Raw genomic sequence first — 25,566 nt, 5'->3', positions numbered from 1 at the left:
GGCTTTGATGTTCCCCTTGATAACATCTTTTTCGAGCCTTGACTGCATCAAATTAAATTCTGATTACTCTGATAGCGCAATACAGCTTCCAAATGTATTCAGGTGACTTTTTGTTCTGGAAGGAAATTAGCTGTTTTGACAAGGATGCTCGTTAGACAGCAGCGAGATGGGGAAGAAATACCCTTATGATGGACGAAGGATGCTCCTGGTCCCAAATCCAGCACTGGGGTTCTGGCATTGGGGCGGTAGCAGGGAGAGGGCACAGGCAGCCCCTGCAAAGCAATTTCTGGAAGGAAGGTGCAGATTTGTGCCTTTGAGGGTCTGTTGGACCCACTGCCCCCTCAGAAGAAACATCCCACAGGGACGTGCCCTGGGGTGGCAGCTCCTGAGGGATTTGGGGTTGGGTCCCCATGCAGAGCCACCTCCCTTTTCCTCCCCATCCCAGCCCGGGGCTGCACCCACATCGCTGTCCCCATGCCCGGGTCCCTCCGCATGCTCCCGGCGCTGCCGCTCCCGACCCACGCTCTGCTCCACGGCTCCACACTAGGATGAAAACAAAGTGCAAATATTATTGTTGGCAGAGATTACCAGCTCCCCCACCGCGATTTAGGCATCTTTAAACTTCATGTTTTATTAATCTTCGCCGAACGATTAACGGCACGGAAACGTTATGTCGGCAAACAAAGGCGTGCGCTACAGCGTTACCTCTGTGAGACACCAGGGCTGGGGCACCCGACTGCACACACATCGGTGCTCAATGAGAGATGGAAGCAGCATTTCCCACACCACGCAGGTCTCGGTGCCCACCCTCCTGGGCTGCTGCAGCATTTTAGGCTCTGATACCAGTGAGGAGCAACAGCCTGCGGAAGAAAAACACGTGGAAAAGACCCCCAGGGGTAGGGTGCCTGGGGATGCCCTGGTGGCTCAGGGGGCAGCAGATCTGGCACCAGCCTCCCTCTGCTCATATTTCTCCCAGGCTGAGCTCAAATGAATTATTCTCCTTCCAGCCAGTGAAGCACGCAGTCGGTGGATGCAATCACCCCCTGATTCTGAAATGAGCAATGCAGTGACCGAGGGCCCCCCTGCTCTCATCCAGCTATTGTAGGAGACCCCAGCACCTTGCAATGCAGAAGGTGAGGGCGAGGGTGCTGCTGAAGCAGCAAAAAGCCCTAGGTTGCTTTGAACCTCCCCGCCCCGCCCCCCCCCCCCCCCCCCCAAAAAAAAAAGCAGGAAAAGATCACAGCCCCTACCCTACAGCCCATTTACTGCCCTGCCTGGGATAACGCTGCCTGGCAGCGTGGTTTCATTGCCTGTTGTGTGCAGTTTTCTTGGGGCCTGGCCCTGGGATCAGGCCAGGGCCTGCAAACCTCAGCCCCTGTTCAGGAACAGCCTAAAGCTTCCTGGTGCAAGAGTGCACTGGAGAGGGATCTGGGGGACCCAAAAAAAAAAAACAAACAGCTGGGAAGGCAGCAAGGCAGCAGCACCTTTTCCTCTTAAGTCATACAACAGGGCGACAGGTGCAGTACTGGGAAAGTCGTCTTGGGGCAAGTGTTCATCCGTGTGCCTACAGCCCATGGGAGTGTGGAAACGCTGGAGAAGCACAGACAAACAGCAGTTTCCTTGCTTCCTGGGGTGCTGCCAAGTCAGGCCCTGGCTCAACCGCAGCTAAGGGCTCGCCCAGCAAAGAGCACAAGAGCACCCAGCCCCAGAGCAAAGCTGGACGAGGACCGTGCCCTGTGCTCCCTGTGCAGCCATCTCCAGCCCCTTCTTTTCCTAGAGCAGAGAATCGCCCGAACTTTTTGCAGTTTTGCCTTTGTTTCCCAGCACCCCACGGCTCAAAGACACCTGACCATGGGGCCAGGAGAAGCCGACAGGTGGGGAGGATGCAGGGTCTGGTCCTTACCTGGGGCATGGGGAGCAGGGCCAGCGCCACGTGCCTGTGCCCATCACTTCTCATCCCAGGGGAGGGAGAGCAGCAGCAGGTGCCTGACTTCAGCCACAGAGTTTATTGTTTAGTAATGAACTCACCACACCAGCAAGCCAGGACAGGGGTGATGGTACATGAATACATATCTGGAGTAGTTACACAGACCGAGATTTGTACAGCTTTTGTACAGAGGAAGAAATAAAATGAATCATAACAAAATAGACATTAGCAGTCAAACCTTTTTTTTTTTGTCTTTTTTTTTTTTTATCATACTAACAAAATCCGATAGCCAAAAAATGACTAAGCTACAAAATTTGTAATACATACTGTACGGGTAAAAGGTTATCATCCATTTACACATCTAGTATCACCTTTATTCTGGTAACTTACATGAGGCCTATAGGATCTTAGTGTATTAATAATTCCCTACAAGATAGTGTTGAGCTGCTAAAGCTGCCAAACAACAGAGTACTGGAATTTTTGTTAAGACGTTTACAGTGTCATTTGCATTACTGTGTTTTATTGAAACCCTCATGCACCTCTTCTGCAAGCCAGAGGAACCGCTGGGATAGGCAAGAGCCGTAAAGGCTGGGCTGGTGCCTTCACCCCACCGTGCAGTAGGGCAGCAGCAGGGTACTGCCCCTTGCTCCAGGTCTCCAGCTGTTGCAGGAGGAATAAAGCTGAAATCACCAACCAAGACTGATTTTTTTATTTTTTTTTTTTTTTTTTTTACCCTTTGGTCAAGAGGGTTATAGAAGAAATGACTGAAGATGGAGCAGGACGTTTTCCTGCCCAGCACGGAGCCATGATATACCTGAATTTCTCAGCCTTCAGCAGAAATCTGTCACTAACCGTAGTGGTAGCGAGCCAAGGAGCCTGGTGGGCACAGGACAAGCTCCTGCTCCGCAGCCTGCCCCGTGCTGGGGGGACGCAGCCCCCTGCCGGCTCTCGGGGATGGAGACAAGAGCGTGGCTGAAGCCAAAGGGGGAGTAAAGGCACAAACAGGAACCAGTCCCTGACCAACGACAAGAGATGGGTGCATCAGCGCTGCAATGCCCTTGGAAACCTCCCCCAAAGAACAAAGCCAGTAAGACCAAATATTGAGAAATACTTTATACACCACCACAAATAGGCAAAAATAGCAATTAAACTTACAAATAAATAGAGGAGCCGGGGAATCTCCTTGTCCTTTCCGAGTTTGTCCCTAGTTTGGTCTCTGACAACCTCTGCAGAGCGGCCACCGGAGCCAGGTATCCTTGGGAAGCCTTTTGGTGAGGGAGGACATGGCTGGTGGCCAGCCCCCTCCTGGCCACCTCACAGGGGTGAGCTGAAGCCCAGACTGTGTGATAACGTGTCCTGTGCCTGGGAGCAGCTCCCATGGACCTGCACCTCAAGGGGGGTGCGGACACAAGGGACCCAGCTCCCCCCCGCTGCCCTTTTCGGCACAGCCTCTGCTGAGAAGTGCCATCAGCTCCTGGCTGAGCCGTAGGGAACAGCACAGCTATTTACAGCCGGAGAAGACCACCAGCATTAACTTTAAACCTGCTCTGGCCCATCTGCTGCTGTCCTGCAGTCTCACCCGAGCTGACCGGGAGGAGCCGTGGGACTGAGCCGCTCAGAGGGGACGGTCCCTGGGGGGAGGCAGGAGCCAGCTTCTCCCCCAGCCTGAACCAGTGCTGACTTGGGAATTCCTTCGTGGAGCCACCTACATGCTCCCCAGAACCACTCCTGGGGGATCCTGCCCTGTGCGGAGCCAAAGGTTCGTCAAGGGAAGTGGAAAATAAATTATGAAACAGAAGGGGCTCTCCCACCCGTGGGTGTCCGGGAAGCCCTGGGCTTGGAGGCAGGCGGCAGGACAAGGAGCACCCAGCATTGTCCCCGCTCTGCTGCCATCAGGAGCTGTGGCAGTGACTTCAGGGCCATTCAGCCAACAGAACTTTGGGAAACACCAACCCTAAATTCTTAAAGACAGCATCTCCTGCTGAGGTATTTGCTATTGCAAGCTGTAACAAGGAATGCTCTCTGGGATTTTCTGAAGCGATGGAGTTGAATACACCAACCAGAAGGATTTTTATCCCCTGAAACATCCCAGTGCTAGGCAGGTTGGTGGTAATCTTCCTGGTGATTAGTAAGAACTGATTAAACACTTCTACAAGGCAGGATGGGATCCCACTTGAACCATTTCCAGCCAATTAAATCCCACATCCTTCCCCCCCCCATGAGCCAGATTTAAGCCATGTTTTCTGACCCACTTTACTCCCCTGAAGTTACCTCCCTCTCTCTTCCTTCCTTCGAGTGGGGGGAGAGCTCATCAGTCCTGCAGCGAGTGAGCGGGGCCCAGCACTATATCGCAGCCTGGATGCAGCCTTGCAACCCACTAAGAAGAAGTGGCACAGTTTCATAGGAAATCAGGGCAAGAAGAAATGAAGCTGACATGCCGTGGTGTTCGTCTCCCCGTGTCTCAGATCTCCTCTCAGTGGCCTCTTTTCTTCTCATTCACGGATGTCTCCTCATAACACAAGAGCTTCTGAAAACTGGAGGAGCCAGGCACTAAGGGAAGCCTGGTAAAATATTGCTATTATTTTTCCCTGTAGTATTAAACAGTGAAGCTGAACTGGACTCTTTCATAGGATGCTGTTTCACAGCTTTAAGAGCATATTCTCCTCTTACTCCATCCTAATATCCCCAGGAGCTGTGGTGCAAAGATGCAGAAAGGAGAAAAGCCTCCAGAAGAAGGAACAAGACCAAAGAAACCACATGCTTCCTTTGTGAGCCAGCCAGTACCCACTGTCATGGCACAAGGAGACAGCAGCACCCACCTGCACGCTCAGGATCCCAACTGCAAATTTGGGTGCTTGCCTGGGCCTGCACTGCCCTGCGCAGACACGAGAGCTGTGCGGACTCCAGACTTGGATTCCTTCCGCTCCAATTGCTCGTATTCATGTCACACACAGCATTTCTGTACCCATCAGATATAGACAGCCTGCATGAATGCTCACAGCAGCACCTTAGTTTCCTCCATTCCCAGAAGCAGGGGACAGACACTATACCAAAGCCAAGGGCAGGCAACCCCCAATTAGCTGTTAAATTAAACAGGCAAGGAGGGAACCACCTCCTCAAGGCACCTGTCCCACACTGACTGCAGCCAGCAGGGAGCCCTCAGGCTGGTGACGCTGGGATGTGGCTGGCTGTGGAGCCTGGTGCTCAGGAGACCCAAAAAAGATGAACGTGAACCAAGAAGACCAGAACGGGCAGCCTGGCTGCGGCCCAGGTATCATTGGGCCTGCCCAGTGACCTCTCTGCAGGGAGAGACCAACCAAAATTGAGTGAGGTGTGCCTGCCCCTCATCTCAGAGCCACCACAGCTCCTTACCCACACAGCAGTGGGTAAGAAATGAAATAAATACCCCTCTAAAACCAGATTATTTCCCATGACATGCTATGATACAAGTACTAAGTGAAGCCTCCATGCTCCAGAACCAGATGTCTTCTGCCAGGCGAGGAAGGAGACGCTTCCCCACACCCCGTCCTCCTCAGCCTACGCGTACCGGTGCGAACCATCAGCCCAGCAGGTTTCACTCGCTTGTGCAGGTCTTCAAGACACTGGGGTGGGTGGAAGGGAAGGGACACACCATGGGGGAAGCGTGCTACCTCTGGGCACGTGCTTTGGAGCTTAACACCACAAACAGATCCCTTTGCAGTTCCTGTGGGGTTACAGGGACTCACTGACACTTCAGCTACCATCGGGGGCAGCTGTGACCCAGATCACATCAGACAGTGGGACAAGGGCAGCTCAAACAATACAAATTCCATAGTCAAAATCAATACAGGTAAGTACCAAACCCAGAGAGATCTTTCTGCTTCCTCCTGGAACAATGGCTGTCTTGGAAAACTGGACTCCAGGATTGTCCTGATTACATCAGTTAGTACATTATAAACATTGTCCTGCTTTAAAGTGAAAATACTGTGTCTAGTCTTTTGGAGGTGCTAAAGCCAGATGTGGTATTGGTTTTCCTGACTGGGCACAGGAGCTGATACTGGCATGAAATGATCCTCTCCACCTCTTCTCCATCAGAGATTCTCCTGGAAGAAAAGAGACCTAGTTAGTGAAATGAGGGGAAGCACAGAGGTCTTTTTACAAAATGGGAAACTAAGCCACAGAATTGGATGCCAAGAGAATGGAATTCAGGCTCATTATGCCCTGACCCCCTGCACTGCCCAGTAGGCCACACTGCCTCTTCCTCAGGCTGGCCATCCTGCCTGTAAGGACATGAAGCTTAAGGCTACAGTTCGTGCCCTACATCATAAAGAACAGGGGACACCAACAGGGCATGTTCCAGGAATGCCACCCATTTAAAGCCTGGCACGTAAAGGGCATGTCCTAGCTGATCCCGACAGGAGTCATACAGGTACTGACCCAGAAGATGGAAGAGCTCTCTTCCAAGTGCTTTCCCCTAGAGCAAGGACCTACTGTCCCTCAGCATGCCTCTCACTAGCATCTTCCTGATGATGCTGAGAACTTTTAACAGTAAGATGATGTTCCCACCACACTCGGGAACCAGGGTTGTGCAAAGCCCCGTGTTCTCACTGGAAATGACATGGTCAAGCTTTGCTGGCAGACCTGCCTCCATTCAAGCCCTGTCCCCAGCACAGCAGGCAAGAAATGACACCAAGCAGTCACAGTTTTAAGCAACATTCTGCTTATAGCTTACCTCTTGTTTGTGGGATTTATCCTGCTGGTGAATCCCATTAGCAGACCCAGAATTTCCAACAGTCTGCAACAGAGAACAGACAATATTTACTGAAGAGAGACCGAGCCTAGCGTTTGCCTACGAGGGCTAAGGTCTGGCAAGACCGCCTTCTCCTCTCTTAGCAGCCCAACACTCAGCAGCCACTCCATGCAAGGAAAGGGGAATGCAAAAATCCCACATCAATTTTGGCAAGAAATTTCCTGACCTCTGCATCCTGGCCCAATCCCCACATGGGGGATTGTGTCCTTCCCAGCTATAAAATATCCCCCGAGTTCCTACATGGACACAGAGCGGCTCTTCACTTCTGACTCTTAAATCCTGGTAAACAAACCATCAGCCAAGGGCAGCATTAGCTGCAAAACACAGCACAGGGAACATCACAGCAGCAAAAAGGACATTTGCCGCTCCCCGTTTCCCATCTCTGGGGACGAGTCTGGCAGCCAGGACAAGCTGTTCTATCTTTAGAAAGCACAAGAACTTTAAACATTTATAATGTTTCTTTAGGAGGGATAATATGGAGCCCTTCAGCTTCAAAATGACAGCACAACCAGCACAAACAAGGGAAGAAAGCTGCAGCTTGAAGACACAGCATGCCAGATGTCAGTTGCTGGGGTCTCAGTAATCAGATTCACAGTTGGTGAATTGCTGGTGACAGCAAAACCAGAAGTTACGGGGAGACAAGACCGCAAGGTTTAAAACCCATCATATTTTAAAACCCATCATATAGGGGTCCCAGCTACTGTTCTTGCATTGACCATGAAGGTGCATAATCAGTTCCACAGAACCGAGGGTTAGCTTGGGCAGGAAAACCAGACAGAGACAAACTGAGCTCTGCTTTGAGAGCCTGCACTGCTTGTCTGGATGGATGGCAAGAACGATGCCACTGGTCACTCAGCCTTGGGGTACTGCACCCATGGCCAGGGGGAAATACAGGCCTTGTGCGAAGCAATATACCCGACCTTGCCTGCAGCACACCCAATCTGCACACTGAGCAGCTTTCAGGTGCCAGGAAACAGGTTTGAAATTTGGTCTCAGTACATGATCACGATAATGAACACAAAGTGGTGTAATTTGCTTCAAATTAAATAAAAAAGCTCCCTGCACAATCACTACAAGTTCTCTCAGAAAAAGGTCTGAGTGCCAAATCCTTGTCATTTCCTGCAAAGCTGCAAGATCAGGGTCTCCCAAGACATGGAGAACAGAAAGAGCCTCTTCCTCTATTACAGGACAAATACTTTGCAGCTGCAGACATAGAAGCAGCAAGGCAGCAATTAGCTGACAATGAGACGAAGACACAGAGTGCCATTATGCTCCCTCAGCTCCTGCACCTCCTCATCTAATAGCAAGGCCGGCCATGCAGATCAAGGGCTGCAGAGCAGTGGCTGACTAAGCCTGCAAAGGGAGAGCAGCAGCAGCTTGTGGTAATTAGAGATTTCCTCCTTGAGCACGCTGTGAAGGCTTTGCAGACAAAGGGAGAGCAATGCCAAGCCAGATCCCTGGGCAACAGCTGCTGCTGGCAGAGAGGAGACAGGAGGTCAGAAGGTAGTGCAGAATGGGTTAGAGCAGAGATGTGGCTTCTAGAGAAGAAACATCAGTTCCCAAACCATTGTGCCACGATCTCTTTAGGCCAGCAATGTCCCCAGGCTCAGCCCAAAAGCCCCTGGTTAACAACTCCCCTTTATAGGGGAAAGGATGAACAGACATCATACTGAAACCAGAGAGCTTTGATCCAGACTTCCTTGTAACTTAGACACTTTAAAAATCTGACATCAATAGAAGTTTGAAGCTTAACTTCCCTTAGTAATCCCCTCTCTGTCTCTTGATACCGCAGTTTGTAGTTGAAAGCATAATACTATCTTGTTGTATCTCCAGGATTTCTTCAGCATGAAAGTATCAAAGTAATACCGGGGATAGATTAGCTGACCTCATAAGGTCCATTCCAATTCACTTTATTTAAGATTAGTTATTTTCTACAGCTGGGGAAAAAATAATTACCACCTGCACCACCTCTGGAGACAGGAATGTGAACAGGAGGATTTCCTGTTCTCAAGGGACTCGGCATTAAAGCAAACAGAGAACAACTTCTCCCGCCCCTCCCATAGCTTACAACAGATGAGGTTGTCACGATGCATTTTCATTTGACACATAGCAATTACAGGAGAAGCTAAAGTAACTCTGGGGTACTGACAGGATTATAGCATGCCTTGGACTGCCACAAACTTGTCATCACGACTACAGCTGTCCCGTCTGGTGCTGGCAGACGGCTGCTGCGCCGCGGGATATAAAGAGACCGTCTGCAGCAGTCTGATGCTCAGCTGAGACAGCAGAGCTTTCAGGGCTGCAGCTTTTACCTTGTGCTCTCCTCCACGCAAACAGCTGTTTGGAGAGCCTGCTAACTGCAGGGAAGATGGTGAGAGAGGAGGGTACATGATACCCCGGGTTACCCCCCACAACTCCCACCTGTGCTGGGTGAAACAAACTCTGCCCACTCTCCTTGTCTACTGGCATGTTCTGTACTATTCCAAGGTGTCTGCCCGAATTGTAGCTCATTACTGCACAAGAAAGAAGTTTTCCAGTTCAGGATTTAAGTGAGAAAGTATCAGAGGAGCACTCTGTATCCGGCCTCTGAGGGCCACGACCTGATTGCAGACAAGAGAAAATACAACTGGAAGAGAAAAAAAGGACATGAAGCTAAAAGCTTGGCATGAGGGGCAGGTCACTTCACAGGAGGAATCAGTCAGGGCTTAGACACCACAGGTACGAGATAGAAGAGGCCAAACATGAAGAATCAGTTTATTTGCAGCCTTCATTTTCACAAAGAAGGATGCAAGACAACAACAGAAGCAGTTTTGCTTTTCTCAGAAGAAGCAAGGGGATACTAGAGTAAGTCAGGAAGAGAAGAGTGACTTGAACGGGAACGTTAATGGTACAGAAGCAAACTTAGATCAGATACAGATGACTCCAGGAGCTCATAAAAGAAATGGAAAACATGTTCCCAGAGTCACCTCTAAAATTTGTGCTTGAGGACTGCAAGACAATCCTCTCAAAGAACAGACATGGCAGAAATGCTTAACTTCCGTACTGTAAGTGTTCTGGACACTCACAGTGTCCTTCAGAACACTTATAGTACGGAAGTTAAGGACAGTATAGGAAGAATAAGGACACTTAAGAAATTTTCCTAATGACGGCTTGCAATTTATTTTGTTTTGAAATCCAAAAAAAGAAATATTTTTCTCTTCCGACAGCTGTTCGGAAACAACTACAGCGCATCCCAAAGAGTACTCTAGACCATTACCTCTCTCTCAAAGAGATGGCAAAACCTGTATATAAACTTTCTTCCATTGTTCATGGGCAAGGAAACGCAGTCTTGTCTGGGTGAATTTAATTCTCCCCAAAATCCTTCATGAGATCTGTGCCTGTGGTGCAGAGGTATGCAGCCACCACATCACTGTACACAGAGAACAGTTACTCACACTGCAACCTTCCTCAAAACACCACTTTCAGCAGCCATTCTTACAGAGCACAAAAGGATCTGTAATTACCAACTAGCAAGGCTTTTGTTAGTTTTAAACAACATCTGAGAGAAGAAAATCTTGCCAGGCTGCTTCTAGCCAAAAGGAAAAAAAACCAGCTGACTGCATCACCTCCCACAGCACAGGGAGGGATCCCAGGGGATTGCTCAGGACAGATGACTGCCAAGGGCTGAGTGACCTGGGAAATGAGTGCTCTACCTGTGTTTTCTCTGAGGAAAGCCTCATTGCTTCCATGAGCTTCTCCATCTGGTGGCCCTGCTCCAGCGCGTTGCGCAGCACATCCTCTGTGCTGACCAGCCGGTGCTGCAGCCGGATCACTTCTGACTCCGAGGAGGGGTCGATCAGGGAGTATCGCCTCTGATCCGTTACTGATTTTTCCTTGTCCTTATAAAACGATGAGAGAAAAGCTTTAGATACAAAACTATAGCCACAGAAACAAAACATCACAAATTTGCAGTAAATAATATAACCATGTTTTGATTTCAACAGTAGATGGGGTCAGAGCACAACTCTAAAGGCAATCATATCAAATGCAACCAGCAGAAGTTCAAATTTATTCCCAACAGAGTTCAAACAAATTATTCACGTTTCAACCACTGGAGGCCACTGAAGTACACTGGAATTAGAGGATGTTGTTTTACACATCTTCTGATCTAGGAATAAGCAATATGGGGGAAACTGACTGGCTTTCAATTACTGCCAAAGATTTTAGCCCTGTTTAGCCATGGATCTAAAATCTGTGGGAACAGGGAAACAGTGGAGGACAGCTGGACATTTCATTGCTTAATAAGGTGCTGCTAGGCCAGGCCACAGCTCACAGGGAGAGTCATGGAAGTTCCCATCAGAAGCTCACTAGCAATGACAGCAAGCCTCATAACCTGGAGTAAAGGTGAAGTGCTAAAATCCTCCCAGAACAGCACAGAACCCCTCCAAACCCCTGGCCAAAGCCAGGAGGGGTTGGTTTTGATGCTCTCACCAGCACGACCAGTTTCTCTCGCAGCCCTTTGATGTCATCTTTGAGCTTCTGCTCCTTCAGCCGCCACTCAGCTTTGTGCACCTCCCGGCTCAGGTCCCGCTCTGGCCCCGGCGAGTGTCGGTTTGCCTCCAGTAAGAGTGCTCTCAGCTCATTCAGGCTCCTGGAAGGAGCAGAAAGAGGTGAAGACATCTCCAGAGGCTGCACACCACTGGCACTGGAGTGCCAGGCTCCCTCTCACCTTTGCTACAAACCCCAGGAAAGGCAAACCAGCAAACCCATCCCAACTCCCACTTCTACAGGGGCTCCAGATCTCCTCTCCCCCTCTTTGTGCCAGCTTTGAAGAGCCTGAGACCCCCACAGGCCCCATGTTTCACAGCAGGGCAGCAGCCAGCTCAGCTGACTGGTAGATGATGATATTCAGCACCCATATGGGCACTGAGCTGCGTCTTGCCGCTCCTGATGAGCAGTGAAAGGGCAATCCCTCCAGCAATCAGTTGCCGCTGTTTTTAACCAAATTCCCTCATGAACAGGAAAACTAGGGGCTGGATTTCAGCAGTTCAACCTGGAGATTTCTTTTGGGGGTGAGTTACAGGACTCTGAACACACGTACCACCCACCCACCCCGTCACCAGCTCCTGTCCCTCAGGCCCACACACTGACCTTTCCTTCTTGAGCAGCTCCTGGCTAATCAGGACCAGCTGCCCTGAAGCATCGTGTGTTTTCTTGGTCAAGGCTTCCAGCTCACTTTCCAGCCTCTTCTTCTCTTTTAATACTGAATCTGCCTTCTTTTCTGCAATTTTGCACTTATTTTCCAAAGCTAAGAGAAGCAGAGGATACAGGGAGGAAGAAAGGTTGCTTATTTCTTTACTCACATTTCTACTTTCTGCCTTCCCCAGTTCCCAGTTCTAGAAACACAGGCCTGGTGAGCTCTGGATCTGGCCCTGCTTAAGGGGAGATCTCAGACAACACACCCAGCTCCATTTCTTTCAGCTTTTGACATTCAGTGAGCCCAAACCCCTCCTCGCTTCATACAAATGTCTTCTGCTGGATTTGTTCTCTTCACGGACTGAAACCCCTGAACAAATTCTTGGCAATGATGCCCACTAACAGGCAGGCAGTGTCATGTCTTACACCTGCCTCTTTGAGCACCCGGGCCCTTATTAACAAAAGTACAAAGGATGAGCAGAGAAACACCTTGTTCCCACCGGCACAGGATTAGGGGAACTTACCACTTACTTGGGCCCTTAGGGTTTCAGTCTGGGACACCAGCGATGACACCTCTTTGTCTCGTTTACTCAGCTTGTCTTGGAGGTCTTTAAGCGAATGAAAAGAAAAAGGGAGATTAGAAGCCTGGAAAACACTGTGCAAATCAGGAAGGTATGGAGCATGGGGTTTAGGGTCAGGGAGCATAGTGCCAGACGGGAGGTGTGACAAGGGCATTGCTCACTGCCTCTCACCCTATCCAGGCATTAGCAGGCAGGATACACAGCTAGGAGGTCATATTGGACAGGTTTAAGAAAGAAAACACAATGGGGGAAAAATAAATAAGAATGAAACTTTAATAAAAAAACACAGGAAAAAAAATAAAAAACCTTTCAGCACATTTCCTTGGGTTACCTACTGCACTGGAAGGCAGACACTGTTTCAAAAGACTTATTTTTTTTTTTATTCTGGAACTGTATTTCCACACTGAAGAGCTGTAGATCTGAAGCATGATGCTTTTAAGGCTCAAGTCTGTTTTTAAAGTACATCCTGTATGTAGTTCATTCAGCATGAGGCCACATGAGCATGAACTGAGCGGGCATTATAAGAGTGGTGGCTGATGGACCTGGTTATGTTCTGCCCTCATGAGGCACAATCCCTTGTCAATCAGCATACAATTTGGTACAACATATACATCGTCCTGTACCTGCAAAACCAGCGATGTGAGACACTAATATATAGCAAGCACTAGCAGCATATGGAAATAGGAGTAAGCACCCCCGTCTGAATTCACAAAACCGGAGGAACATAAACTAACCTAATTCCTACTGGGTAAAATATAAGTTACTGGGAGAGTCACAGTAATCTGTTTAGATTGCTACATCCTTAGCGGGACTTCAGAAAGGGCTGTGCAGAGAATGGACTCCTTAGAGGTGCATAATTGAGAGAAAGCTATGACACCACGAGTCACATTTGAAAAGAGAAGTGACAAGTTAGTGGTTTAAGATCACCTTTGTGGTCTACGCTGGAAAGACTTCTCTTCTAAAAGCAATCCTAAGGAAATAAGGAATAAGGAAACGAGCCCCCTGGGAATGAACAAGGGAAGACAGGACCTGGGAGCACCTCGCATCAGCCCCAAACAGCCCCAGACCCAAGCCACCCACAGCAATGTGGCAGCACATCACTCCCAAGAGCGAGGGTCCAGAGACTGCCGGGGCCATGCAGCTGTAACCTTGCCGGGCCTGCTGTTGCTCGGATTAGGGGTTACAGCTTTGTGAGGGAGGCTGAACACAATTCAATTTCAAAGCTACGTTACACAATTTTCCTTAGTGCATAAGCTTTGGGCTTTATTCAAAGGATGGATTTGATTTATAGTGAGCTTTAGTAAGCTTAAAGAAAAGTTTCTAGGAGAGTACTGCTAATGGTAGATACAAATTACATTTAGTGACTGCATTTTACCTGCTGTAAAATCCCTGATGGGGTGGAGTGTGCCCATTTCCCCAGATCTGTCTCCAACCTGCACCACCTATATGGTGAGTGTGCAACAAAAACAAACATCCACCTCTACGTTTGCTCAGTTTAGAGGGCAGAGAAGAGCCAGACAACAAATGCCACGCAGCAAAATAGGAGATGAAATGACTTCCTAAGCCCCTTTCACACAGCTGTGCCTGCAAGAGCAGAAAGTCAGAGAAAGGGTCCCTAGGACAGGGTGCTCCATGACAAAAAGAACAGTGTCATACCTTCCATAGTCTGCTTCATCCTTATCTTTTCTTCTGAAATGTCATTAGTTTCAATCATCTGAAATAAATATAAAATATGAAAGATAGAACAGCCCTTAACCCGAGGATTCAAAGCAAAACCAAGAGCCACAAAGCCCCATCCAAGCAGAAGTCTACCTGGCATCTGTGTTAGGATGTTTTACATCCTTCTTAGTGGGAAACAAAGACTTTTGTGGAGCTGCTTCTACAGTTGGGTACTACTGAAGGTAAACAGCTATTGTTTGAGAGTGCCCACAAGCAAGAGCTGACTGAGCACAGCAGTGATTCACCCCAAAGGGAGAGGGGATCAGACTTCCCCCCCGAGCTCTGGGTCCAGCTTCCACGTGCTCAGAGCGATGGAAGAGCTGCTCTGATACAGACCAGTCACCTGTGGCTAACGATGGCCAACATTCAGCCCAAACAAAGGCTGCAAGTGCTCCTCAGCATTCATCCTGAGGCCTTTCAGGCAAGGTTTTCCTCGGCTTCTAAAGAATCTAACTGCATACAAAGTTGTAAGAACAGCAATAAAATGTTGATAATAACTAATAGATAATGAATGATATTGATTAAAAGCAAATACTGGTCCAGATAGAGGATTCTGTCTTTTCCCCACCCTCTTTTGCTCATACTGTAATAAAAAGTGTGACTGCAGAGCTCACAGCCTTGCAAATACAGCTCGACTCAGCCAGCAATGCAGGTATATCAGTATTTTAGTCTCCTAGTCCGGCACTTCTCCATAAAACACACCCTTTAGGACGACTGTTCTGTCACCAATCCCATTGGTGACACTGTCCTAAGTTGGTGACACATCCCACTGTCACCAATGCTGCAAGTTCCCCCACTCAAAACAATGCTTGAGGATGTCCATCTTATCTGTCATCTCAGTGAGCCTTGAACATGGAAGAGATCCTTCTTTTCATCAGGTGCAAATACACTTCGTTAGGTGGACATCTTGGAGTAACACAGCGCTACCCGCAGGTACCCTGTGCATGAAGCACACAGGCTTAGCTCCACAAGACTGCCAACACAATCAGGCTGCCTGCAACGTTAATAACGCCAATAAAAACCCCGCAGGCGTTCACTCAGCATTGTTGAAAACCTCAGGAAGGGCACAAACTGCCTGTCTTCCTGCTCTAAAGCAACAGTCCCATGAGAAAGCAAGACAAATGGCATCAAACTATGCCCAGGCTCCACGGGGACTAGGCCACAACAGCAATAAGACGTGTGTGTGCTCTCAGGGACGTTGGTTTCAGTCCTGCACGGTCACCCACGAGAAGCACAGGCTGTCATCTAGGTGGGGATCCTGTCATTCGCATCCCTTCCCATTTCTTCTTCTTTTCCCACAAAATCCTACACCACATCTCTCCAGAGCCAGTGCAAGCGGCTAGGAGATCCCATGGCAATCCCAAACACCCTGGAGAGAGGGTGGCCACTGCACAATCCCCAGCCCAAGGGAGATCTGACCCATCCCAGGAGACTTTACCTCTGCCCCCGTCAGGGTAACTTCTCCCTGCACCAAACAGTTTCTGCCTTACAGCACCGTTCAGCTGCACACAACGGCCTAACACCCATTTCCTAGATTCCAGGCTTCATCTAAAGATAGATTCAGGTAAGCCATCAGCAAGAAATTTTGATACCTGTCCAATTTTGGTACCATGCAACTACCAGCCCGTGTCTTCTAACAGCTGACAGCAGCGATTAAAACCCAAACTTCCCATTGCAGAGGCTAAAATTCAGCACTTGAAGCCTCTTCAGGGCCAGCAGCCTTCTTTGGGACCTGAGCACATGGTTCCCATCCAGCAGCTGCTGCGGCCACCGCTGCTGAAAGCCCCAAGGTCAGGCCCCAGGAGCTTGCGTGTGCTGCAGGATACGGCTTTAGCAGAAACAGGAGCACACCCAAAGGGGGGAGAAATATCCTGCCTGATGTACTTCTGGTATGGAAAGTTATTTAACAGCTCTTTGGAAACAGAGTTATGGCTCTCACTTGAAGGAAAGAAGGCACATTCAATCACAAGACACATTTGTTTGCTTAAAATATTTGGATAGTTAATACTACAATCACATTAAATTAGCTATGACTTTTTAAAATAGAATTTACCCTATGACACTCAAAAAGTTCTCACCCATGCATTTCTTCCCATGTTTTCCTGATTTTAATTGACACACACTTAAAATAATTATTTCAAGACTCCCTGGTTCTAATCCAACACCAATAAAGTCCCCCAGAGCCCTCTCATTTATTTAAATGGCTCTGGAACAAGCCTCCAGTTTCTTCTTTTACATTCATTCTTGTTTAAATCTTGGCTATAATATGTGATGTCTTGTAATAACAACCCGCTTCTCCCAGGGCCACAGCTGTACTCATTGTTCATGACTCTCTTTACTAGAGGAAATATGTTGAGCAACCCCTGAAACCCCACTAATGCTGTAGATCCCTCCTCAGGCTTTCCTCTCCCAGCCAGCTGAGCACGTCTCTTTGCAGGCACGAAGCTCTGACTTGGCCAACAGTAATTTGTGGGCTTGACTTTGCTGCCTCGCAGTGCGACTGGTTTCACTGGGACTGCTCATGTTGGAAAATTAAACACAGGCATTATGTTCACTTCATTGACACCTTGACACGGAACAGATTGTATCCCCAGGGACAGACACCAAATGAATATTCTCAAAACATGCGCATTTCATGGCTCGTTTTCATTTTCCTCATCCCCACAGAGCCAACTTGCAACTTGTCTTTTAGCTCATTTCTCATGCAAAAGCCAAACACAAAGAGGGGTCCAGTCTGGAGCCGGGAGCGGCAATCTCCCCACTTCACTCTAGAGCAGAAGATGTGAGAGAGCCATGAACAAACGCGTGTCCCTCTGCCATGCCACAAAGCCAGGATCACATCCCATGGCAAACAGCCAAAAGAAAGACTCAAAACCACACAAAGGTCACAAAAAAGAAATTGACCTCCTTATATTACTACTGCTTTTATTCTAGCCTTCCTTGGGAGGCTCAGGACTCTCGTTCAATTTTATTTTCCAGGCTTGGTGTCACCCTGACCCTTGCTAGCAGCATTTCCGCTACAGTCCTCACAGGCAACATTTTCCCTGTCTCTTCAATATGCTGTGAGGCCACACTGCTGGCACACACCTTCCATCCAACACATCGGCTCAGTCCCCCTAACAGAGGCTCTCAAATCATGCTCCACGCGCTGAGCAAGCCGTGCATTCTCTCTCAGCATGGGCAATGCCTCTTCTTTCACCCTGTCCTCCACCTACCCCTAAAGGGCCTTGCTTGATAATGCACCGAGGCTGCTGCAGCTCCTTGGAGGACAGACTTATCGTAGAAATGATGCTTTTCCAGCTAAGAACACTGCTTGCTCAGAATGAGTCTGCTTCTACCAAACTGTGACAGCCCTATTCTGCTGCCACAGAACTAATGTGGCCTCAAACCCAGATGTGGCCCACTTGCTTCTCTTGACTCTCACTTTTCTACCCGTGCCACTGTACTGGCTTTCAAGAATGGGAAGAAACCCTCAGCGTGGAGATGCTCTGCAGAAAAAGCATTATCAATGGAAATTAAAAACATCCAAATACTCTGAGGCACAGAAGCCTCAGTGAGTTGCACAAGACCGCAGCTGAGCACTACCCCTAGGAAGTGTTATTAACAGTGATAACGAATAAGCAAAGTGACCCGAAAAGCATACATTTGCATGCTGAGAAGGATGCAGGGCTTCCATGGACTGCAGCTTGTTCTCTAAGACAAGCACTTTTTCCTGCAGTCTGTGGATCTCCTGTTTGCTCTGGGCTTCTGTTTTCTGTAGCGTTTCATAGTCCAACATCTTCTTCTCAGCTAAAGAAATCTGCTCTTTCAAGAAAGCTATTGCTTGTGTCTGGTCTTTGTATTCACTGTGAAGTTTCTCCAGTTCATGCACCCTCAGCTCCGCATCTCGACACTTGTCCTTCATATCTTGGAGCTCAAGAAGGTGCTGATTGCTTTTGGTTTCCAGTTGCATTTTCCAGTTGCTGTTGCTTTTTTCCACTTCATCCACAGCCTCCTGCAACTTCAGTTTGAGGCTCTCTTTCTCCTTTATATGAACAGCTGTCTCAATGTCATGCTTTGCTTTCAGGTTCTCCAGCTCAAGCTGGTGCTCCATCTTTATACTCTCCACCACTGCCTTCAGTTCCACGATCTCCTTGTGCTGGGTGTCGGGGCCAGTGTTCAGTGTGGCTTTGAGGTCCTCCAGAGACTTCTGGTGGTCAGAAGCTAACGTGTCCAGCTTGGACTTCCAGTTGTCCATGAGCCCCATGTTCTCGTTAGTGGCTTGCTGAACCTTATGCTTTAGGTCAACGATTTCTTGTGAATACTTCTCATTGACGGCTTTCAGCTTCTCCATCTCCTGCTGGTACTTCTTTAGTGTCTTCTCGTACTTCTCCTTTAGCTGGCTGCTCTCCTTCTGGTGCTCCTTGTTGGCAGACAGCAGCTGATCACGTAACCGAAGAGCCTCTGACTGCAAGCCAAGGTGATGCTCGGGAGCCTCTGCCTGGTGAGAGCTCCTCAGGCACTGCCGGAGCTCGTCCACCTCGCTGCGCCTGAGGCTCAGCTCCTCCTCCAGCTGCAGGATTCTGGACTTCTCCGCTACCGTGGTTAGCTGCAACATGACAGAGAAGACAAAGTCAGTGCCCACCTCTCATCGCTGCCCTCTTCCCTTTAGCAAACGTGCTTCAGTGGAAGTAAATCCAAAGTACATTAGTCAAGGTTCAAATAAAAAGAAAACCCAGCGCCCTCCAATCTGAGTACAGTTTTGCACCAGGGTAATTATAGCTAACTGCTATGCCTTTGTGCCAGTTACAATTTGTTTTTCGAATACGAACCTCTTATTCTCAAGAGATAAACACATACCTTTGAAATAACCCTTGAAATTTGCTAGAGAGCAGCAACAGCAGTTTATGAAAAATAATGTCCCGAAAGGCCATTATATTTCTAGACCAGGCATCTTGCCAGATGATGCACAGAGGAAATGTGACTGCACATGCAGGAGTATCACAAGCATTGAAACCAGCATTAAACATATTGTGTTTCCTTTCGTGCTCAGCAATCCTCAGCCTACAGACCCCACACCTGCAGTGTAATTTGTTTACCCTGGTGTAAAAAGGAGAAGGTATTTTACAGATGAGTACTTGTTAGAGTTTATTAGCAAAGTAAAAAGTGACACAGAAGGCTAGAGGATGCAAGACAATAAATCTAGCCATGGTTAACACTGAGCACAAGGTCTGTGGGTTGGTGCCTGACAGTCTGAACACAGCCTAACGGGGCTGAACTACCTGCTGGTCACAGGGAGTTCAGCGTGCTGTGGAAGAGCAGAGATAGAAGAGGAGATTTGACAGGGTGAAATATTAGAAAAAGGCTCAAGAAACCAAGAAACCAAGTGAATCTTCCAGTGTCAAAACACAAGTGATCAATTCCATTTCATTCGCCATTTCCCCCGCTAACCGCCAGCCCGGGAAGCTGGGTGTTTTTGCTTTTAGATGGGCACAGGGGCATTCGAACCATTTAGCCCTTTGGAAAAACCCCACATCTGCGTTTTCCACAACTCTAACAAATCCATTACATGGGAAGCAGGCTCACCGGAGCAAGTTCGCTGCTTCCCACACCGCACAACAACAGCATGAAAAAGCTTTTTTTCCCCACATGGGGCTGCATTTAGGACTGGGCACACAGTTCATACAGGCAGCACATCCTGCTGCTGGCTCAGCGTGGCTGAGGATCAGAGCTGCTCCACCTGGACTCACCACTGCTATCCTCCACCTCAAATCGCAGCTCCCACGGCTGGAGCGGGGGCACAGGGAATGCTGATTGCAATGTTATTTCCTGCCGCAGCCTCGGGGAGCCTCTAGGCAGAATGAATTGTGCAGGGTTGCAGGTATTATTCCGGCATGTTAATTGAATGATGAGTTGTGAAGAGCTCATGGGTCAAATGGTGGCATGGGGCAGAGAAGCAAACTCAGTCTGAGAAATGAATCCTCCCCACAAGCAGCAAAGCTAGGATATATATAGTGCTATCACGTCCAGGAGAGAGAGAGAGCAAATAAAAATCAAACCAAACAAAAACCAGGGAAGCCTAAATTCAAGCCAAAACCAATCAACATCAACAACACAAACCAAAAAAGAAACCCAAAGCAAGGCATCATGAGCATCAGCACGGGGAAGAAGCGCGCCACTCTGCAGGCAGGGCAAGTGGGGGCGGATTACCCTGGTGTCCTCTAATTCTCTGAGGAGTTTTTCAGCCTGTGCCTTCTCAAACAGCAGGCTCTGCTCGAGCTCCCGTATTCGGGCATGCTCCAACTGCGTCTGAGTCTGGTCACACATGGGGAAAAAAGAAGAACAGTGGAGATGGGAAAGGGGAGGGAGGGGAGAGAGAGAGGAGAGGAGAGGGAAAGAGAAGGCTGCAACATCATCTTCAGTGTACAGGACAAGGAAAGGCAGTTCACAACAGGAGGAGAATAAAGATCCAAACAAGCAGGAGAAATCCAACCAAACAGAAAGTGATCACCACGGGATTTTACATGGTACTCACAGAGGCTATTCACAAGAAAGTGGGATCTGTGGAGGGAAAACATCCCTCTGCATTAACAAGCTGCTTCACTGTTTTCCTGCATCAATGCTGTACTGAAGATACTTCCTAAAAAGCAAAGCTCCCACCGCTGAGGACCACCAGTACAAGGCCCTTGCACCACGCAAGAGAATGCAAAGACCTTGCAAGGATTCTCCTGCAAAGACCTTGCAAGGATTCTCCATTCTCCTTGAGAAAAATCACAAGGCACACTGAGAAGGCTTGCAAGTTCCCCTCCTCTTTTTGCTCTGGAGACAGCTTGAACCCCGCACTAGGCGGAAAAAAAGCAGGTCATACTGTACACAGCAGGTTGCTAAAACCAAAGATACGCTGCACTGGAAGTAAATAAAAAATTTAGATACCACACTGCTATATAAATCAGTGCTTCAGGTTTGAAGAGGACTGCTATGAATTTCAAAGTGGTTTTAAACAAACAGCCTTGTACAAAAGACAACTTAAATAAAAAACAACAAAACACAGATGAGTGAGCTACACACACAAGTTTATATAACCTGCCCAAATCCCAGAGCACTGACTCAGTGCAGTGCTTCAGGACTCTTTCCCTTTAAAGCAGAAGTACCAAATAGTGGTAGTTGGTGGCAAACTTCAGGAATCCACAGTGACCGCTGTAATATCATGTGAAATTTCCCATAAATAAAAGAGGGGAATACACGGGAAAAATGCATGCAAACTCCAGCCTTTGCATTTTTATTTTTTTAAGCTTACAAAACCAATATATTCCTTTGAATTAAACTAGATCTCCGCCCCCCAAAAAACAAACCACTCTGATCAGAACTATTTTTTTTTACCTTTTATTTTCCATAAAATTAATTGCTTTCTGCTCTTGCTACTGGAACCAGTTCTAGGTTTTTTTTTTTTAAACCAAGTTTTAGCTAGTTGTCTAAAAATAATAGGAACTGAAGTTTGTAAAAACCCATGTTTCTCTTACGGCCCGAAAGATATAACTTTACATGCATTCACAGAAGGTAAAGATCAACTACCAGATATAGTCAGACTATTCCACATTTTATGTGGCCTATTTGAACCCCAAAGGAAGAAAAAGATTTGGTCTCAAGAGCCCAGACATTATCAAACACCCCAGATAATCTCACAGAAAAGTTGATTGAATTCATCCTAATTCATGAAAATTAAGAAAATTTAATTTTGAACTGAGTGGCTTCTCCCACTCTCTACACAGCTTAAGATCCGCATCCTAAGATGGAGCTCCAGGCTTGATTTTATTTACAGGGATAATTATTCTGTTAACACTAATGAATTTTCATCAATTTACACTTGCCCAGAATTCCTAAGTGAAACTTCAGCAATGTATACTTTTGAAATTACCTTAACTGGTGGCAGCAAGTCAGATATAAGCTACCTGAAGATGTCAACCTATTACAAAACTAATCTCTGATTCTCCCCAAAAGACTTTAAGATTCCTGAGATTGGCACTCAAATTTCCAGTCAAGCTACCCCAGCTCCACCTGGCATTCTTGCTCAGTGTCTACCAATCCTGCTATTTTCCAAGTCGGGAAAAATGTATCAAAATAGAGGAGGAGAAAAATCAGGGAAGAAAATTAGATCAACTGTTTTACAGTCCTTAACTATGGCTTTATTTAAGATTTGCATTGAAGTCCTGTGTTATTTCGTATTTTATGCAAATTGATTTTCCTAGTCAGTAGGGCTAACTCGCAAATCCAAAGTTTCCCTGCACTTTGAGGAAGCTTGGATCTGAATTTTAGGGTTACTAACTTGAGGCTGAGAGCAAGAAGATTTCCCACTGGTGTGCAAAGTACCACACAGATTCCATGAGACTGTTCCTTGACGAGATTAATGTTTCCTATAACAAGCCTTCTACCATAAAAAGCCTTTCATACAAGTCATGTTGTCCCCAGCCCCCTTTCTGCCACTGCTTTCCACCTTCCAAGGTACTCCAGCATCAGCATTGCCAACCAGGACCAAGAGGGTTGAGTTCATGACTACATTTCAAGGCTAAATGCACAGCTCCTTCCTCTTTTCCAAAGGTCCAAGTACTGGATCCGTATCTCCAAATGCTGAAGAATTCCAAATCTAATCTGAGTGTCACAGAAGATACTGTCCTATAGGAAAACCCTAGATCCATGGAGAAGCGGATAATATTTTCTTACCATCATGCCTGGTATGGCCTTTAATTGCCTTCCACGGAGGCGCTACGAACAGCCTCTGGTGAGAAACTGGGGCAAGACAAACCACTCACCTCCCAGTACTCTGAGGGGCTCCTGGTGTAAGAGGGCTGCAAGACCCTAAGTGGGGAGACAACCGTCACTGGGTTTTGCTTTTGGTATTTCAGTGGTTAATTCATCTCTAACTAAGGATGCGAGGAGCTGTGCTGGCAGCTGCTGGCTTTGTAGTGACTACAAGAAGGATGTCAGAACACCTATTTCCCAGGAAACATACTGCAACAGGAAGGAGCACTTACACCCTGCCTTCCAATCAGAGATATCTGCTAAGTGATCTACTTGTTTCTGGAAATCCCAACCGTCTCCACAATAAACAACGAAGGTGAGAATTAAACTCCAGTGGGACAATCACCCAGTCTGAGCATTCAAATCCGACAGTACGGGATATAAACACTAACCACAGCCAAACCCTCCTACAACGCCACTGGTGCTGGACCCCTGGGGAAACCCTCAGTTCTGTGGATTGCCCCAAAACCAATCTGCTCCATGACTCTTTCTCAAGAAGGTATTTGTTTCTCAGAGCAGAAGGTGGAAGCTGGGACTGAACCTTGTCAGCCTGCAAGAAGCTTGGTCACATCCTCATGGCAAAGCAGCTCCTTTCCAAACCCACTGAAATTCAGATCTATCCCCAGTTTGGGACCTGCAGTCACAGGAGCGTTTATGCCACAGCAGCTTACCATCTCGCTAGAACATGTACTTAAAAAATACATATATACACCTGCTAGCTAACCCTGGCTCCATTGCCATTACTCCACAACTAGTCTTAAACACCTAAAGCTTATACAGGGATGATTCACTTATTTCAAAGTGACTGATGGATCAATCACCCTTCTCTAAAGCACTGGGGGAAACTGATCATCTGAAGACCTCAGGAATCAACAGAAACCTGATTTGGTACTCACTGACTAGACAGAAACTGCACTTGTCCTTTAGCAAAGGTCTGCTATCAGTGCATTGCTGATTTACACCCTGTCCAACACATTACTCTGCTTTCTCTTCTGGATAAAGAGGAGAGGTTTAAACCAAGAGGGTCAAAGCCACAGCAACATGCTCCACTGCTTGGTTTTCACTTTTTCCTGGCCTGTTATTGATATGACTGATGCAGGTCCTTTGATTTTTCTGGCTGTTACTAACCTAGCACTCTAGCTGAAGATAAGAGAAATCCCACAATTTACACACTTAGAGCAGACCCTTGCCTTCACAGAAATATTTCCTTTTCTTTCTTTGCACTGAAAAGTTTCATGTTCAGGCAGGACAAGCTCCTAACACCAAACTTCCAGTTTGTACAACACTCATTGCAGCAGCACTGCTCAGACCACCAGCCTTTCCAAACCGAAGGGTATTCTAGTGTCAAACCCCATGGGCAGAGGACTCCACAGGAGGATACTACAGGTCATACAATACATGGCATTGGGCTCGAATGGAATAGCATCTCTCACCTGAGAGACTGCACGTGCCCATTAACCTCTACCAGGACACAGCAGGGACAGTGACTGAGCTGTCAAATCACTTCTACAGTGGAAAAACATACGTTAAAATGCATTCAGATAATCAGTTTTTAACACTGCTTGGCAACTCATGGCAACATTCATAGCCAGGCTGGCTGGATGGGATTAATTCTAGGCATCTCCTGGCATTACTAGTGATTGGGCAACATACCAAAGAACAATCTTCAATTTATACCGCAGAGTTTGCAGCAGGTCACTAAAGGAACTGTATTGTTCAGAGTTGAACAAAAGGTGGCAGAAATTACTAACGTAAGGCCACACGTGCAACTTCAGGTTTTGGTGAGGGGGCTTACCTCCAAATCCCCCTTCGTTATGGATTCTTCCTCCACGCGGAACTGCAAGTCCTCCACTTTCCTGCGGAAGGGAAAGGGAGAGACAAAGTTACCAGCGACACCCAGATTAGCATCCCACCTACAGGCAGCGATTGCACATGGGCCTTCCCTGCACAATAAAAAGCTGAGAAAAAATGATGCAAGCTTTATATATCAACAGCTCTGCAGAAGCTAAACGTCAAGATACAAGGAGCAAGACAGTTAAGCAAGCCTATGCATAGCAAGCATTTGCCTTTTTGTAAGGTACATGCTCCCAGACACGCTGGTCCTGCTGTACTATTTCTCAGCAAGCACAACTGCTGTTTATTGACACCGGGATCCTGAAAATAGTAAAGCCACAGTTTTCACTGTTTTACTTAGACCCTGTTATCTCGCAGCAGAGCACCGGGCAATTCCTGTGCCAAACGCAAATGGTCCATACAAAATACTCCAGGGCAATCAGAGCCTCTGCCTTCTTGGCAGAGGGTGAGCAATGCTTCATGTTGCCACAACATGGAAATGGTGAGCTACCTTGGCAGAAAAACCTTCAGAGGCTGTACAGGTCAATCACGTATAAATACGCATAAAACCCCACGCACGAACTCAAAAGTGCCTCAGAGTCTTTTGCAAAGTCTGTATCTTGATTGGATTTTCTGTTCAAAGTAATTCAATCTCCTGCTAAACTCATCCCTCTTTGTTCTCTTCACTGATTAAAAAAGGCAATAATGAGGATGTTGCACTGGTAGCCAGATGTAAGGACTCTGATTCAGTTACAGATAAAAATAGC

At 47.6% G+C, this 25,566-nt stretch overlaps 1 protein-coding gene across 7 annotated transcripts in view; it reads right to left on the bottom strand.

Moving 5' to 3' along the window:
* Nucleotides 1-1,994: 1,994 nt before the first annotated feature.
* The window catches only part of CLIP2 (CAP-Gly domain containing linker protein 2), an 81,224-nt gene continuing 57,652 nt past the window's right edge, over nt 1,995-25,566 (bottom strand). For 6 of the 7 annotated variants that reach the window (XM_083805815.1, XM_083805814.1, XM_083805816.1 and 3 more), the window contains exons 8-17: nt 24,762-24,822; nt 20,381-20,485; nt 17,835-18,779; nt 14,129-14,186; nt 12,416-12,499; nt 11,847-12,003; nt 11,187-11,346; nt 10,409-10,594; nt 6,639-6,701; nt 1,995-6,009 (exon numbers count right to left, since the gene is read on the bottom strand). In XM_083805815.1, the coding sequence (XP_083661941.1) occupies nt 5,998-6,009; nt 6,639-6,701; nt 10,409-10,594; nt 11,187-11,346; nt 11,847-12,003; nt 12,416-12,499; nt 14,129-14,186; nt 17,835-18,779; nt 20,381-20,485; nt 24,762-24,822 (1,831 nt within the window). In that variant the 3' untranslated portion in view covers nt 1,995-5,997. The remainder of the gene's footprint in view (nt 6,010-6,638; nt 6,702-10,408; nt 10,595-11,186; nt 11,347-11,846; nt 12,004-12,415; nt 12,500-14,128; nt 14,187-17,834; nt 18,780-20,380; nt 20,486-24,761; nt 24,823-25,566) is intronic. The other variant, XM_083805820.1, reaches the window with a different exon arrangement.

Source organism: Anser anser, assembly GCF_964211835.1.
Source record: "Anser anser genome assembly, chromosome: 20".
NCBI lineage: Eukaryota > Metazoa > Chordata > Aves > Anseriformes > Anatidae > Anser > Anser anser.
The sequence above is the reverse complement of the archived record's forward strand: the minus strand, read 5'-3'. Positions and strand labels throughout refer to the sequence as shown.